The sequence below is a fragment of the Thalassophryne amazonica genome, chromosome 17 (assembly GCF_902500255.1).
Source record: "Thalassophryne amazonica chromosome 17, fThaAma1.1, whole genome shotgun sequence".
Classification (NCBI taxonomy): Eukaryota; Metazoa; Chordata; class Actinopteri; order Batrachoidiformes; family Batrachoididae; genus Thalassophryne; species Thalassophryne amazonica.
In genome coordinates, this window is record NC_047119.1 from 69,812,611 (window position 1) to 69,830,113 (window position 17,503).

A 17,503-nucleotide genomic window follows, 5' to 3' on the forward strand; every position below is an offset into this window, starting at 1 on the left:
GGTTTTCCTCTTTAACACGGACTGCACCAGCTGGTGTTCATTTGTTGTTAGCGAAATCTGGCACTCTTTTGGCTCTTGTTCAGGTCACAAGGTTACCGATCGTGGAAAAAGTGAGGTTGTCATGACACTTTCACATGTTTTAAAATACTGGTAGTGGTTGTAGTATTCACAGTTAAACTAGGGGCTGTGTGCTTCTATACAGACGGCTGTTCTTCAGCTTCAACTTGATGTATTATTTTTTTTGTAGTGTGTAGAGATGGGCTGCGATTGTCTACCCTCTTAATTTGGCGGGGTGGTCTTTGTGAAATCTGACCAAGCTGTCCCCTAAATAATTCACGCTCCTTTGCTTCACCAGGTCCTCTGGGAGTTTATTCCACCAGTTTACCTGATGAAAAGGTTCTGCTTTTCAACAGCGTGTATTTGTGCCCTCTTGTATAGAGTCAGACTGATACAAACATCATCGCACAGCATGATGCCAACAGTTACATATGCATGAGTGACTGCATCCTTTCTGACCATTTTATTACAAATACCTGTAATATAGCTTGTTGTCCTGATGGACATTAACCTGTTAGCAGTATCATGTTTTGGCTGATGTTGGTCCTGTCCTGTGATGTGTATTGTCCACGCCTACCCACCACTCGCAAAAAGTCTGAGAATTTATGCCCACATGGTAATAGATGGCATTGATTTTGTGTCTTCTTCCGTCCCGCAGGAAAAAAAAACATGTCACTTAGGCTGTTTATGAAGACTCAACCAACGTAACGTCACTTTCTATTCATGTGAAAATTCTTCTGTTTTTATCACCTTCTGGGGCCATCTCTTATTCATAAGTCTGTCACCTTCTTTCTTCACCATGCTCTTGTCTTATAGTGGGCGATTTTAACATCCACACAGATGCTGAGAATGACAGCCTCAACACTGCATTTAATCTATTATTAGACTCAATTGGCTTTGCTCAAAATGTAAATGAGTCCACCCACCACTTTAATCATATCTTAGATCTTGTTCTGACTTATGGTATGGAAATTGAAGACTTAACAGTATTCCCTGAAAACTCCCTTCTGTCTGATCATTTCTTAATAACATTTACATTTACTCTGATGGACTACCCAGCAGTGGGGAATAAGTTTCATTACACTAGAAGTCTTTCAGAAAGCACTGTAACTAGGTTTAAGGATATGATTCCTTCTTTATGTTCTCTAATGCCATATACCAACACAGTACAGAGTAGCTACCTAAACTCTGTAAGTGAGATAGAGTATCTCGTCAATAGTTTTACATCCTCATTGAAGAAAACTTTGGATGCTGTAGCTCCTCTGAAAAAGAGAGCTTTAAATCACACGTGCCTGACTCCATGGTATAACTCACAAACTTGCAGCTTAAAGCAGATAACCCATAAGTTGGAGAGGAAATGGCGTCTCACTAATTTAGAAGATCTTCACTTAGCCTGGAAAAAGAGTCTGTTGCTCTATAAAAAAAGCCCTCCGTAAAGCTAGGACATCTTACTACTCATCACTAATTGAAGAAAATAAGAACAACCCCAGGTTTCTTTTCAGCACTGTAGCCAGGCTGACATAGAGTCAGAGCTCTATTGAGCCGAGTATTCCTTTAACTTTAACTAGTAATGACTTCATGACTTTCTTTGCTAATAAAATTTTATCTATTAGAGAAAAAATTACTCATAACCATCCCAAAGACGTATCGTTATCTTTGGCTGCTTTCAGTGATGCCGGTATTTGGTTAGACTCTTTCTCTCCGATTGTTCTGTCTGAGTTATTTTCATTAGTTACTTCATCCAAACCATCATGTCTATTAGACCCCATTCCTACCAGGCTGCTCAAGGAAGCCCTACATTATTTAATGCTTCGATCTTAAATATGATCAATCTATCTTTATTAGTTGGCTATGTACCACAGGCTTTTAATGGTGGCAGTAATTAACCATTACTTAAAAAGCCATCACTTGACCCAGCTATCTTAGCTAATTATAGGCCAATCTCCAACCTTCCTTTTCTCTCAAAAATTCTTGAAAGGGTAGTTGTAAAACAGCTAACTGATCATCTGCAGAGGAATGGTCTATTTGAAGAGTTTCAGTCAGGTTTTAGAATTCATCATAGTACAGAAACAGCATTAGTGAAGGTTACAAATGATCTTCTTATGGCCTCAGACAGTGGACTCATCTCTGTGCTTGTTCTGTTAGACCTCAGTGCTGCTTTTGATACTGTTGACAATAAAATTTTATTACAGAGATTAGAGCATGCCATAGGTATTAAAGGTACTGCGCTGCGGTGGTTTGAATCATATTTATCTAATAGATTACAATTTGTTCATGTAAATGAGGAATCTTCTTCACAGACTAAGGTTAATTATGGAGTTCCACAAGATTCTGTGCTAGGACCAATTTTATTCACTTTATACATGCTTCCCTTAGGCAGTATTATTAGACGGCATTGCTTAAATTTTCATTGTTATGCAGATGATACCCAGCTTTATCTATCCATGAAGCCAGAGGACACACACCAATTAGCTAAACTGCAGGATTGTCTTACAGACATAAAGACATGGATGACCTCTAATTTCCTGCTTTTAAATTCAGATAAAACTGAAGTTATTGTACTTGGCCCCACAAATCTTAGAAACATGGTGTCTAACCAGATCCTTACTCTGGATGGCATTACCCTGACCTCTAGTAATACTGTGAGAAATCTTGGAGTCATTTTTGATCAGGATATGTCATTCAATGCGCATATTAAACAAATATGTAGGACTGCTTTTTTGCATTTGCGCAATAACTCTAAAATTTGAAAGGTCTTGTCTCAAGAGTGATGCTGAAAAACTAATTCATGCATTTATTTCCTCTAGGCTGGACTATTGTAATTCATTATTATCAGGTTGTCCTAAAAGTTCCCTGAAAAGCCTTCAGTTAATTCAAAATGCTGCAGCTAGAGTACTAACGGGGACTAGAAGGAGAGAGCATATCTCACCCATATTGGCCTCTCTCTTCATTGACTTCCTGTTAATTCTAGAATAGAATTTAAAATTCTTCTTCTTACTTATAAGGTTTTGAATAATCAGGTCCCATCTTATCTTAGGGACCTCATAGTACCATATCACCCCAATAGAGCGCTTCGCTGTCAGACTGCAGGCTTACTTGTAGTTCCTAGGGTTTGTAAGAGTAGAATGGGAGGCAGAGCCTTCAGCTTTCAGGCTTCTCTCCTGTGGAACCAGCTCCCAATTCAGATCAGGGAGACAGACACCCTCTCTACTTTAAGATTAGGCTTAAAACTTTCCTTTTTGCTAAGCTTATAGTTAGGCTGGATCAGGTGACCCTGAACCATCCCTTAGTTATGCTGCTATAGACTTAGACTGCTGGGGGGTTCCCATGATGCACTGAGTGTTTCTTTCTCTTTTTTCTCTGTATGCACCACTCTGCATTTAATCGTTAGTGATTGATCTCTGCTCCCCTCCACAGCATGTCTTTTTCCTGGTTCTCTCCCTCAGCCCCAACCAGTCCCAGCAGAAGACTGCCCCTCCCTGAGCCTGGTTCTGCTGGAGGTTTCTTCCTGTTAAAAGGGAGTTTTTCCTTCCCACTGTCGCCAAGTGCTTGCTCACAGGGGGTCGTTTTGACCATTGGGGTTTTTCTGTAATTATTGTATGGCTTTTGCTTTACAATATAAAGCGCCTTGGGGCAACTGTTTGTTGTGATTTGGTGCTATATAAATAAAATTGATTGATTGATTGTCATGAAATGCCAAACGGATGACCAGTACACGGGTTGCAGCTCGCAGACACACACGTGACGGTTAACAGTGATTCTGATTTGCAAACATGCACAAGGTATTGATGACAAAATTGGCTGGTGTTATGAACTTGGCTGTGATTTTGTGCGGAGAGTGGGCATTTCACACCAAACGCATTCAGGGCGTTAAGAATGTTTCTGGGCATACGTTCGTAAATGAGGCACAGTGTGTTGAGTAAAAATTGCTTCTGTTAAGGAAACCAGTGGGAGGGGAAAATAGCATATCTATGGAAAAAATTAATGGTAATTGTGTTCTTTGCTCTCTGTTTTTGTTGTAGGAGGCCATGGGTGTGTGGAATCTCCTCACTGGGCATTGACCACACTCACATACTCGGAGACACTATTGAAAAAATTGCCTGGCAAAAAGGGGGCATCTTTAAGGTGTGTTGACACCGTTTACCACAAACAGTCCTTTGCCCCTCATAGACCTGCACAGGACACGCAAAAAGCAGTTCTGCAGATGTAAATATTGGTTTACAGTTACATAGCCCTTTGCTAAAAAGTTTCTAAATCTAGTTTCTTCAACTGCATGTATTGTTTGATCAAATGGGTTTTAAGTCTGTTAGAATATCACGATCCATTTCCATATAAAATAATAAAATTAAATAAAAAATGACAGTCAGGTTTCCAGTGGGTCACCCTAACAACATGAATGGTTCCAAAAATAGACATGATTACTTTGAAATGTCTAACTAACCACTCCCACAGTAATATGCTCTTTATTTACGTAGCCTCTTAATTGCAGCCAAAGCCACCTCAGTTAACTCCAGATTCTGCCAATTATTATTTCAGAAGTAATTAATCAGTTTCTGCAATCTTTTGTAATCTTCATGCTGTTGGAGGCATTCATCGTGGTCTCTGGAAATTACTCATCCTGGAAAATCTAATAAGGAATACAAACCAGTTTGTCTTGTTGCTGTTATTTTTAAATAAGTGTATGTAAACTGTAGACCAGTGTCCTATCCAGGGTGTACACCTCATGCCCTATGGCTGCTGACCCCACCCGTGACCCTTAGTTGGAGTAAGCGGGTATAGAAATGGTTGGTTGGATGGCTGTCCCTCTGGTAACTTGGACCTAGTCATTCAGCTAACTTAGCTTTGGCGTGATGGTAAATAGTCATTTTCACTGAAGCGTGTCTTTTGTGTTCTCATGATGTATTTAGAAATTAAAACAAAGGACCAAAAAAAAAAAAACTAGAGACATTCATCATAAAATGCCCTGTGCGCAGTATTATTTTCCATGCAAAGTGCAGTAATATGTACTTTTATGGGGTGGGTATTTGGTTGAAGCCTTATGTGTTTGATGTAAACTGGGATATATAATGAAAAAATTGGAGATTGGATATTATTTATTTAGAGGATGTGACAAACAGTGACCATAAATAAAAAATAAAAAAAATCGGTCATGGTTGCCAGCCTTCAAAACAAATGCAACCACTGATGACCTTGAAACAGAGGTCAAGGTTACCAGCCTTCGAACCCATGTGAAGTACTCCTCCAAGGCATGTACCCACCAAGTATAACGTTTCTACGAGCAAAAGGTGCCAAGCTACGTTGTGGCAAAGGACTTGACAGTTGTGACCATTGGTGACCTTGAAAAGCAGGTCAAGGTCACTGGCCTTCGAACCCATGCAAAGTACTCCTCCAAGGCATGTATCCACCAAATATGAAGTTTCTGCGAGCAATAGGTGCCGAGCTACGTTGCGGCGAAGGATTTGCGGGTAGACAGACGAACTGACGGACAACCCGGATGCTATATGCCCCACCTCGCGGCGCATAAAAAAAAGGCTGTGTTGCTCACCTATTTACTGTGGGGTCTGGATGAATAGAAATTTTGTAGTTCTGCTTGTAAAACTTAAACTGGAATATGTATATTTTATGTCAAAAAAATTTGTCTTCCAACAAATTTGACAGTTGGCAACGTGTTCGCCTATTACTGTCACTAACTGGACAGGATCCAGGTTGTATTGCAGATACTCTTTAAATTCATTGCAGAGCTGTTCTGGTGTGAAACAGACAGTTTAATCTACTTGTCTTGTGTCCTGCGTATTATCTAGTAACATGCAACTACCAGATGGGGGTGCTGTATCTGCAGACACACACTGTTCAGTTAGTTGGACTGTGACTGTGTCAAAACAACCCAAAAAAAAAACCTCTATCGGTACATTCCTAATGACGTTTGTTCCTGTTGTTGTGGGTTTTGCAAAATGGAGGTCCTGAGAGGGTCTTTTTAACACACTATTGTGCTCAAATTCAAACTTGTCAGTTTGTTGTCTGCTCCAAATTTGGCGTTAAAACCAAAAATTTCATTCATGTTATCACAGGCACAAGAAAGTGTCTGACTGTTTGTTTTTCAGGCCAGAAGGGGATCCTGAAATCCACATTATAATGCACTTGTATGTGGTTTGATGAACTGAAATATGTGCAGTTGCATGAAAATTGAGTGTTTGTGAACGTATGTTGCAGCAGCAGATATAATAAAAAAAATTACCAACTTGATCGATTTGTTATTGACTATTGTTCTTTGTAGTATCATTTATTCCGCTGTATTAATCTGAAATGTTCTAGACTCCTTTCTCATAACATTCCAAATGCACAAACACTAGTGGTGCTTACAGCGTGCACGGTACTGTGAGAGTCTGAATTTTTGAATATCAAGTGTGTTATCGCTGTAAGGATTTGATGTATTTCTCTGCGTCTGTGTGCTTTCAGCCCGGCGTTCCCGCCTTCACCGTCAAACAGCCGGTGGAGGCCATGGCTGTGCTCAGGGACAGGGCCAAAGAGTTGAGAGTAAGCAACCTATCAGAATAAAGCTGTTTTCAGTCAAGGATTGCTCTGCGGTCAGTTCTTCAGTCGGCATATTTAAAGGTCATTGTTGTATGTTTTAGTGGATATTGTCTTATTGAGGGGAGAGAAAACTTTTCCTTAAATATTGACTGGCACAAGTTTTCATAAATGTAAGATGTGTATCTGCGTTCTGCCGTGGTGTTATTGTGCACCTGTGTGCTGTAGGTGGTCCTCCAAACGTACACATAAGCAGAGTGAAAAGTTGGTTGTCGTGTTGCCGGATGCTCTTCTGGTGCAACTTCAAATGTACATGGAGAATTGGAATGGGTAGTCTTAAACTGGGAATATTATGTTTCAGAAGCAAGCGTACTACCTACTGTTCAGTTGTACAGAAAACCAGTCAGTACGGTTGGTGGCAGTGTGTGGTCAAAATCACACCTCTCTCTAGAACTACAAGAAAAACACATTTCTGTACACAAGGTGGTGCAAGTTGCTCATACGCTTTCTGCCGACGCATAATGTTCCTAATTTAAGTCAGGAAGAGCGTCTGGTCAAATCGCTCTAACTGTGGAAAAATGGGAGTAGTGGGAGTAAATTAATTTTAAATGTTCTTTAAAGCATCTGTGTCTTACTGACTTCTGTTCCAACGATTTCAGTGTCCCCTGTGGGTGTGTCCAGAGCTGGAAGAGTATCGAACAGATTTTGGACCGCTGCATCTTGGCTTAGCAGGGCAGTATCAGCACCCAAACGCCTCCCTCGCCCTGCAGCTTAGTCACACTTGGCTCCAGAAAAGATGTATGCCAGGTAACACAAGTTATCTTAACGCTCTTAGTCATCTTAACTCTTAGAAGGTCTAGGCTTTTGCTTGCATCCAGCTTTTCTTCAGTTTAGTGTATAAATTTATCAAAGTGTAGGTCTTCACACCTACACGTCAGAGCTGCGTCAGTCACAGTCAGTCAGAGCTGCGTGTCGTCAGAGTGAGCTGCAAAAAGTTTGTACCTGAGTTTTCAGAGGTGGTGTTTGTAGTTGCCATCTGCCACGCCGGTGTTTGCCAACCCGGACAGTGGGAATACCACCTCAACCGGCAACTTAGCCCCGCGACTGGACAGCAACAACGTCCGAGGCCCAACGTGGTGAATTCACTGAGGCCGCGCGCTGCGTCATTAGAACCGCGCGTCACGAGTGCCGCTTCCCCGAGGCCTCGTGCAGCCACCGCGCATCCATCAGCGCGGAAACACCGAGGCCGCGCGGCACCAGCGAAGTGCAGATCCATCCCGGTGACAAACAACGCAGGCTGTTAACATCGGCGATCGACAAGCTGCTCATAAGCCGACCATGGGGCCTAAGAAGGTTCTGACAGCGGAGGAAGGTGACGATATTAAAAAATCTCTGGACTTTTTATCAGAGGAGATTTCTGTTGTGAAGCAGCAACAGAAATCAATCATGGATCTGGTGGAGGAGGTGAAGGCATTACGGCTCCAGAATGCCGAGAAAGACCGGCATCTGGTGCAGCTGGAAAATAGAGTGGCTGAATTGGAGCAGTACACCAGAATCAACGACGTCATCATCACAGGTCTTCACATCAAACCACGGTCCTACGCACGGGCGGTAACAGATGAGAGCGGAGGGGAGCCCAGTGAACAGGAGGTCAGCTCTGTGGAAAAACAGGTTGCTGATTTCCTCCTATCTAAAGGTATAGAAATGGATTTAAATAACATTGAAGCATGCCACCCTCTGCCCCGGAGAAATGACGGTGATAAACGAACCGTCATCATGAGATTCATCAACAGAAAACACAAAACAGCACTGTTAAAACAAGGAAGAAAACTGAAAGGGACAAACGTATTCATCAATGAACATCTCACCAAACGGAATGCCGACATCGCCAGGAAAGCACGCTTCTTGAAGAAACAGGGAAAAATCCAGCACACATGGACTTCAAACTGTAAAATATTCATCAAACTGAACGGATCACCAGAACAAGCAAAAGTCATGGCAATAAGGAACATCGAGGAGCTGGACAAATATGAACAATAGTGTTTCTTAAAGCGAGGATCTGGACAGATATGACCAATAAGGTATGAGGACACAAACACATCACAACACCATGACACAGACCAGAGGAACCTATTCATCTACTACCTATTCATCTACATCTGGAGACAAGAAGGATATAACTCAAAGGATTGCTGATCATGGAAAAGTAGAACTGAGAACATTTAAATACACAGACCACAATGTACTGGACTTGGAGCACGATATAGACCCGGACAATAATTTCTTCTCAAATATCAATGACAGTTGTTGCTATTATACAGATGAACAGTTTAATCGGATCATTAAAACGGATAACAAATTATCAATAATCCATTTCAACAGCAGAAGTCTATATGCAAACTTTAACAACATTAAAGAATATTTAAGTCAGTTTAAAAAAATATTTAACATAATTGCTATATCAGAAACATGGATCAATGAAGATAAAGGAATGGATTTTGAACTGGATGGATATGAATTTAATTGTGTAAACAGAAAAAATAAGAGTGGAGGAGGAGTGGCTGTGTATGTGGATAAGAACATGGATTATAAAATAGTAGACAATATGACAACTGTGATTGATAACTTATTAGAATGTATAACTATTGAAATATGTGAAGAAAAAAGCAAAAATGTATTAGTCAGCTGTATATATAGAGCACCAGGATCTAGTATTGAAACATTCACTGACTGTATGGGAAAAATGTTCTCAAAAACTAATCAAAAAACTGTGTTCATTTGTGGTGACTTAAATATTGATCTGCTCAATCCAAATAAGCATAAAATAACAGATGAATTTATCAGTATAATGTACAGTATGAGTTTATATCCAAAAATCACCAGGCCAAGCAGAATTACATCCCATAGTGCTACCTTAATTGATAATATATTCAGCAATGATATTGAGAATAACACTGTGAGTGGATTATTAATCAATGACATTAGTGATCATCTACCAGTTTTCATCGTTTATAATAGAAACCATCGGCGGAATCAGCCAGAGGAGAAAAGTAAAATACAGGCGAGTGCGGACAGAGGAAAACATGAACACACTAAAGAAGGATTTACAGGAGCAAAACTGGGAAAAGGTATACAGTGAAAGTGATGTTGATAGTGCATATGAAACTTTTTTACAAATATTTACATCATTATATGATAAAAATTGTCCAATTAAACAAGACTACAGAAAACAAAAAATCCAAGCTCGACCATGGATGACGAAAGGGTTACGAAATGCATGTAATAAGAAAAATACACTGTATAGAGAATTCATAAAACTAAAGACTAAAGAGGCAGAAAATAGATATAAGAAATACAAAAATAGATTAACTAATATTATACGGGTATGTAGGAAGGAATATTATAGTAACATATTATATAATAACAAAAACAATATTAAAGGAATATGGGATATATTAAATAGCATTATCAAAAATGGTAATAAAAAACAGAGTTACCCTCAGTATTTCATTGATAATAATGTCAAGAAGGAAAATAAGGATGAGGTAGTCAACGGTTTTTAATAATTTTTTTGTAAATATTGGACCAAGCTTGGCAGAAAAAATTCCCGATTCCCAACCTGAGGATTGGGATAATAATCTCATAGAAAGAAATCCCTGTTCAATGTTCCTCACAGCAGTGGATGGAAATGAAATTATAGACATTGTGAATAATTGTAAATATAAAACATCTACCGATTTAAATGAAATTGATATGGTGGTGGTAAAACAGGTCATTGAATGGATTGTAGAACCATTAACATACATCTGTAACTTATCATTTCAAACCGGTAAATTTCCCAATCAAATGAAAATAGCTAAGGTTGTGCCGCTGTATAAGACTGGGGATAGACACCACTTCACAAATTATAGACCTGTTTCTTTGCTTCCACAATTTTCCAAATTATTAGAAAAGTTATTCAATAATAGATTAGACAAATTCATAAATAAACATAAATTACTTACTGATAGTCAATATGGATTCAGAGCACATAGTTCAACATCACTTGCATTAATAGAATCAGTTGAGGAGATTACAAACGCCATAGACCACAAATTACATTCAGTTGGAATATTTATAGACCTTAAAAAGGCTTTTGATACAATCAATCATGACATATTAATCAGTAAACTTGAACAGTATGGGATTAGGGGGTTGGTGTTGCACTGGGTGAGAAGCTACTTAAGTAACAGAAAACAGTTTGTGAAGTTGGGGGAATATACATCATCATGCTTGGACAATGCTTGTGGCGTCCCACAGGGGTCAGTATTGGGTCCAAAACTGTTTCTAATTTATATAAATGATATTGTCAATGTTTCCAAAATATTAAAATTAGTATTATTTGCAGATGACACAAGCATTTTTTGTTCAGGGGGGGATTTGCAGGAGTTATTGAGGAGGATCAGTATAGAAATGGGAAAATTGAAAATATGGTTTGACAGAAATAAATTATCATTAAACTTAAGTAAAACAAAATACATGTTATTTGGCTATTGTAATACAGACATACAGGTTCAGTTACAAGTCGAGGGGGTAGATATTGAAAGGGTACATGAAAATAAGTTTCTGGGGGTGATAATAGATGATAAGATAAACTGGAAGACTCATATAAAACATATACAAAGTAAACTGTCAAGAAGCATTTCAGTTCTAAACAAAGCGAAACATATTCTGGACCACAACTCACTCCGCATTCTTTACTGCTCACTGGTTTTACCATATTTACAGTACTGTGCAGAGGTATGGGGTAATACTTATAAAGGTACAACACAATCACTATCAGTAATGCAGAAAAGAGCTATAAGAATTATTCATAATACTGGCTATAGAGATCATACAAATCCACTATTTTTACAATCCAAATTATTAAAATTCACAGACTTGGTTCATTTTCAAACAGTACAAATTGTGTATAAAGCAATAAACAATTTACTTCCAGCAAATATTAAAAATATGTTTTTTAACAGATCAGGGGATTACAGTCTGAGGGGGAAATTTAATTTAAAGCATCAGTGGGCACGAACAACATTAAAAGGTTTCTGTATTTCTGTCTGTGGGGTGAGGATGTGGAACAGATTGGGAGTGGGGCTCAAGCAATGTCCAAGCATGAACCAGTTCAAACAGCGGTACAAAAATATGGTTTTTTCTGGGTATAGGGAGGAGGAAGGGTAATGAGGGTTAGGGTGTTTTTGTTGTTTGCTTCGGCTTGTAAATATATAGTATTTTGTATGTAAGTAGGTATGTGTAGGTGTATATTTATGTTTGTGTATATATACGTGTATATATGTATATGTGTATATATGTGTATGTTGATGTGTATATGTATGTGTGTGTATATATATGTATATATATATATATTGATATCGGTTTAGGTGTGTAGGAATTTATGTGTATATGTGGCAAAGGGTATTACTGGTTGTGGGGAAGAAGGGGTAGGGATAAATAAGCTGATGCTTCACCCTACCCCTTTTCGGACATGTTGGGTACACAGTAGGAACTTTTTTGTTGTTGTCTTTACTGATCTATCTTGTAATTGTTGTTGTATCAAATGTTCGAAATAAACAGTTTTCATTCATTCATTCATTCATTCATTCATTCATTCATTCATTCATTCAAAGTTCTAAACTACAGTACCTGCTTCAGCAAAGTCCTAAAATGACCCAATGGTGTTAAAAATTTGTCTGTCCTAGAACTGTCTATTTATTTTTGAATATTTTATGACCTTTTACACTGGCGAGGCATGGTATTGATCTTGAAACAAGATGACTAAAAGACCTGCTTGACTAATTGTCACCAAATGTGACTGGAATATCACTTGGGCAGATGTACTGAGATGATCAGTTTTTGGAGAGGATTGTGCAAAAGTCGAGGTCAACCAATAAATGGTGTGAAAAACTTTTTTTTTTCTTTTTTTTTCTGCAGAACAAGGAATTTTCAACACAGCATTTCTAAACATTCTAGTTTTATTTTGGATACTTACATTATTTTACTTTTACACACAAAATAATTTCACAAAAATCAAACTACCGCTGTCGAAACTGTTAGCCTAATTAAGAACAGAGCCTTTAGTTGTACTAAAATCATAGTTGTGTAATTATGTTCTTGAACTTTGTAATGCTTAAAGCTTGTAAAATTAAGTTACAAAGTGCGACTGAGAAGTTTTGAGCCTGATCCAGACGTGGCATTCAGTCTCTGGCATTCTGAGAAACCAACATTTCTTAAATGTGTGAAGCTTTGACTAGGTACAATGTTGAGAAATGTCGGTTATTCAGAAAGCAAAAGATGGAGAACCATGCCCTACTTTCTCTGGGTCAGGTTCAAATCTTTTCAATTCTCGCTCATAAAACTGATGGTTAGATTCCAGTGTACACACAGTATAAAAACGTCAGTAAAGGTTTGAGATTGTGCATACTGGAAGAGTGTCCTTTGGTCAGATGAGACAAAACTAGAGATCTTTGACCATAGAGAGGGTGCTTATGTTTGGAGAACAAAGGGAGATCCATAAAACCCAAATAACACCATCCCCACAGTGAAACCACTGAATTTCACAAAACCAGAAAAGGTTAGATCGAACCTGCAATGGGATCAAATCATAAAAATTAAGTTAGACATTTTTTTTTCTATAAAATGAAGAATCCTTTAGGAAGGAAGAATTTGTCTGAAACCCAGTAGTAACCCACGGCTGAAAAGGCAGTTTATTTATTTAAAGCAGTGTTGGTCTAAATGCATGTTGAGGGGTGAGTTAGGAGCTGATTTGCTAAAGATTTGCTCTATCTTCCATGTATATTAGATCTAGTTGAAGAGGTGCCATGCACCTGCATGCGATAATGTAACTGATTTCATTTCATTTTGCACTTGAGGCCATTGACAATGTGAAAAGTCCTCATGTACATACTGCTGTCCACATCACAATTTGCAAACTGCTTCCACACAAACGCACAAAAGTTCAGATTATCTTGGATCTCAGTAAATCAGGCCTCAAGAGTTCATCGTGTGAACATTTTCTCTTTTCAGCACGAATGTTGTTTAAAGTAGATTCGGTGACTAATTATGTCAACTAAACCCAAATGGATTCACTGCTCTGTTTAATCGTGGTCCTAAATAAAAACATACTTGTTCCACATCATTTGTTTGACCATTCTGCTTTTCTTCAACAGATATGACTGTTTCCACTGGCACTGAGGGTTCAGATTTACCGCAGGCCACATGCTTCACACCGAGCCCAGTCATGGTGAAGGGTGAGTCCTGACCAAAAAACTAACGGTGTTTATTGTAGGCGCCTGTCCTTCGGGGTTAAGATGGTTTGTGAATAATGTTGACAGTAGGGTGTATAAGTATTCAGACAGTGACACATCTTTTATGAGTCTGCTGCCGTACATCACCACTGTGAACTCAAACCGTCAACAGTCAAGAAGAGCTGTGGGGCAACACACTAACGTAATGTTAGAAAGAAGGTCATGGGTTTACGTCCCACCCAGCCAGAACGCACATATGAGGCATAACTCCACTCTGAATAATTGTCCCCCCCCCCCATCACCACCACCAGTCTCGTAGCTGCAGTGTCTTTGCTGTCAAGCGGGAAGCTAAGCTAATGCTGTGTGGTCCGTTCTGCTGTAATGTAATATCCGCATTCTTCCTGAACTACAATTACAACCCCTATTCCAGTGAAGTTGGGACGTTGTGTAAAATGTAAATAAAAACAGAATACAATGATTTGCAAATCCTCTTAAACCTATATTCAGTTGAATACACCAAAAAGACAAGATATTTAATGTTCAAACTGATAATTGATTTATTGTTTTTATTTGCTTATTTTGAAATGGATGCCTGCAACACTTTTCAAAAAAGCTGGGACAGTGGTATGTTTACCACTGTGTTACATCACCTTCTAACACTCAATAAGCGTTTGAGAACTGAGGACACTAATTGTGAGTGTCATGATTGGGTATAAAAGGAGCATCCCCAAAAGGCTCAGCCATTCGCAAGCAAAGATGGGGCAAGGATCACCACTTTGTGAACAACTGTGTGAAAAAATAGTCCAACAGTTTAAGAACAATGTTTTTAACATTCAGTTGCAAGGAATTTAGGGATTCCATCATCTACAGTCCATAATATAATCAGAAGATTCAGAGAATCTGGAGAACTTTCTACACGTAAGCAGCAAGACCGAAAACCAACATTGAATGTCCGTGACCTTCGATCCCTCAGGCGGTACTGCATTAAAAACTGATATCATTGTCAGTTAACACAGTTCGTCACTACATCTACAACCCCTGGCAAAAATTATGGAATCACCGGTCTTGGAGGATGTTCATTCAGTTGTTTAATTTTGTAGAAAAAAAGCAGATCACAGACATGACACAAAACTAAAGTCATTTCAAATGCCAACTTTCTGGCTTTAAGAAACACTGTAAGAAATCAGGAAAAAAAAATTGTGGCAGTCAGTAACGGTTACTTTTTAGACCAAGCAGAGGGATGGAATCACTCAATTCTGAGGAAAAAATTATGGAATCATGAAAAACAAAAGAACGCTCCAACACATCACTAGTATTTTGTTGCACCACCTCTGGCAACAGCTTGCAGTCTCTGAGGCATGGACTCAGAGTCCTGAGAAGAGTACAACTGTACTCTTCATCAATCTGGCTCCAACTTTCCCTGATTGCTGTTGCCAGATCAGCTTTGCAGGTTGGAGCCTTGTCATGAACCATTTTCTTCAACTTCACCAAAGATTTTCAATTGGATTAAGATCCGGACTATTTGCAGGCCATGACATTGACCCTATGTGTCTTTTTGCAAGGAATGTTTTCACAGTTTTTACTCTATGGCAAGATGCATTATCATCTTGAAAAATGATCTCATCATCCCCAAACATCCTTTCAATTGATGGGATAAGAAAAGTGTCCAAAATATCAACGTAAACTTGTGCATTTATTGATGATGTAATGACAGCCATCTCCCCAGTGCCTTTACCTGACATGCAGCCCCATATCATCAATGACTGTGGAAATTTACATGTTCTCTTCAGGCAGTCATCTTTATAAATCTCATTGGAACGGCACCAAACAAAAGTTCCAGCATCATCACCTTGCCCAATGCAGATTCGAGATTCATCACTGAATATGACTTTCATCCAGTCATCCACAGTCCACGATTGCTTTTCCTTAGCCCATTGTAACCTTGTTTTTTTCTGTTTAGCTGTTAATGATGGCTTTCGTTTAGCTTTTCTGTATGTAAATCCCATTTCCTTTAGGCGGTTTCTTACAGTTTGGTCACAGACGTTGACTCCAGTTTCCTCCCATTCGTTTCTCATTTGTTTTGTTGTGCATTTTCGATTTTTGAGACATATTGCTTTAAGTTTTCTGTCTTGACGCTTTGTCTTCCTTGGTCTACCAGTATGTTTGCCTTTAACAACCTTCCCATGTTGTTTGTATTTGGTCCAGAGTTTAGACACAGCTGACTGTGAACAACCAACATCTTTTGCAACATTGCGTGATGATTTACCCTCTTTTAAGAGTTTGATAATCCTCTCCTTTGTTTCAATTGACATCTCTCGTGTTGGAGCCATGATTCATGTCAGTCCACTTGGTGCAACAGCTCTCCAAGGTGTGATCACTCCTTTTTAGATGCAGACTAACAAGCAGATCTGATTTGATGCAGGTGTTAGTTTTGGGGATGAAAATTTACAGGGTGATTCCATAATTTTTTCCTCAGAATTGAGTTAGTCCATATTTTTTTCCCTCTGCTTGGTCTAAAAAAGTAACTGTTACTGACTGCCACAATTTTTTTTCTTGATTTCTTATAGTGTTTCTTAAAGCCAGAAAGTTGCCATTTGAAATGACTTTAGTTTTATGTCATGTCTGTGATCTGCTTTTTTTCTACAAAATTAAACAACTGAATGAACATCCTCTGAGGCCGGTGATTCCATAATTATTGCCAGGGGTTGTAGAGTTTTAACTTACACTTGAATACAACCCCTGGCAAAAATTATGGAATCACCGGCCTCGGAGGATGTTCATTCAGTTGTTTAATTTTAATTTAACAAAAAACTTAAAGCAATATGTCTCAAAAATCGAAAATGCACAACAAAACAAATGGGAGGAAACTGGAGTCGATGTCTGTGACCGAACTGTAAGAAACCGCCTAAAGGAAATGGGATTTACATACAGAAAAGCTATGATCAAGTTTTCATTTCAGTAACTGAAACGGTCCATAATCCTGGATAATCTGGTAGTCAGATAAATCATCAAAAATCACGGTAGGCACACATTGGTCTCTCTAACGTGTGTGCACGTTAAATTGATCAGCATACAATGCATTCAGAAAGTATTCACAGCGCTGCACTTTGTCCATAGTTTTTTATATTATAGCCTTATTCAAAGATTGATGAAATCCCCCCCCTTAACTTCTACACACAATTACCCATAATGACAATGCATATATATATATATATATATATAAAAACAAGACATCACATGTACATAAGTATTTGTAGCCTTTGCCATGAAGCTCAAAATTGAGCTCAGGTGCATCCTGTTTCCACTGATCATCCCTGAGATGTTTCTACAGTTTCATTGGAGTCCACCTGGGGTAAATTCAGTTGATTGGACATGATTTGGAAAGACACACACCTGTCTAATATAAGGTCCCACAGTTGACAGTCAGAGCACAAACCAAGCATGAAGTCGAAGGAATTGTCTGGAGACCTCTGAGACAGGATTGTCTCGACACAAATCTGGGGAAGAGTACAGAAACATTTCTGCTGCTTTGAAGGTCCCAAAGAGCACAGTGGCCTCCATTGTCCATAAATGGAAGAAGTTCTGATCCACCAGGACTCCACCAGGCTGCCCGTCTAAACTAAGCGATCGGGGGAGAAGAGTCT

The 17,503-nt window shown here is 38.9% G+C and overlaps 1 protein-coding gene across 1 annotated transcript in view; it reads left to right on the forward strand.

Moving 5' to 3' along the window:
• The window catches only part of fpgs (folylpolyglutamate synthase), a 111,437-nt gene that overhangs the window by 76,359 nt on the left and 17,575 nt on the right, over positions 1-17,503 (forward strand). The window contains exons 8-11 of the mRNA XM_034192367.1: positions 4,080-4,182; positions 6,514-6,591; positions 7,245-7,392; positions 13,782-13,862. Coding sequence (XP_034048258.1) covers positions 4,080-4,182; positions 6,514-6,591; positions 7,245-7,392; positions 13,782-13,862 — 410 coding nt within the window. The remainder of the gene's footprint in view (positions 1-4,079; positions 4,183-6,513; positions 6,592-7,244; positions 7,393-13,781; positions 13,863-17,503) is intronic.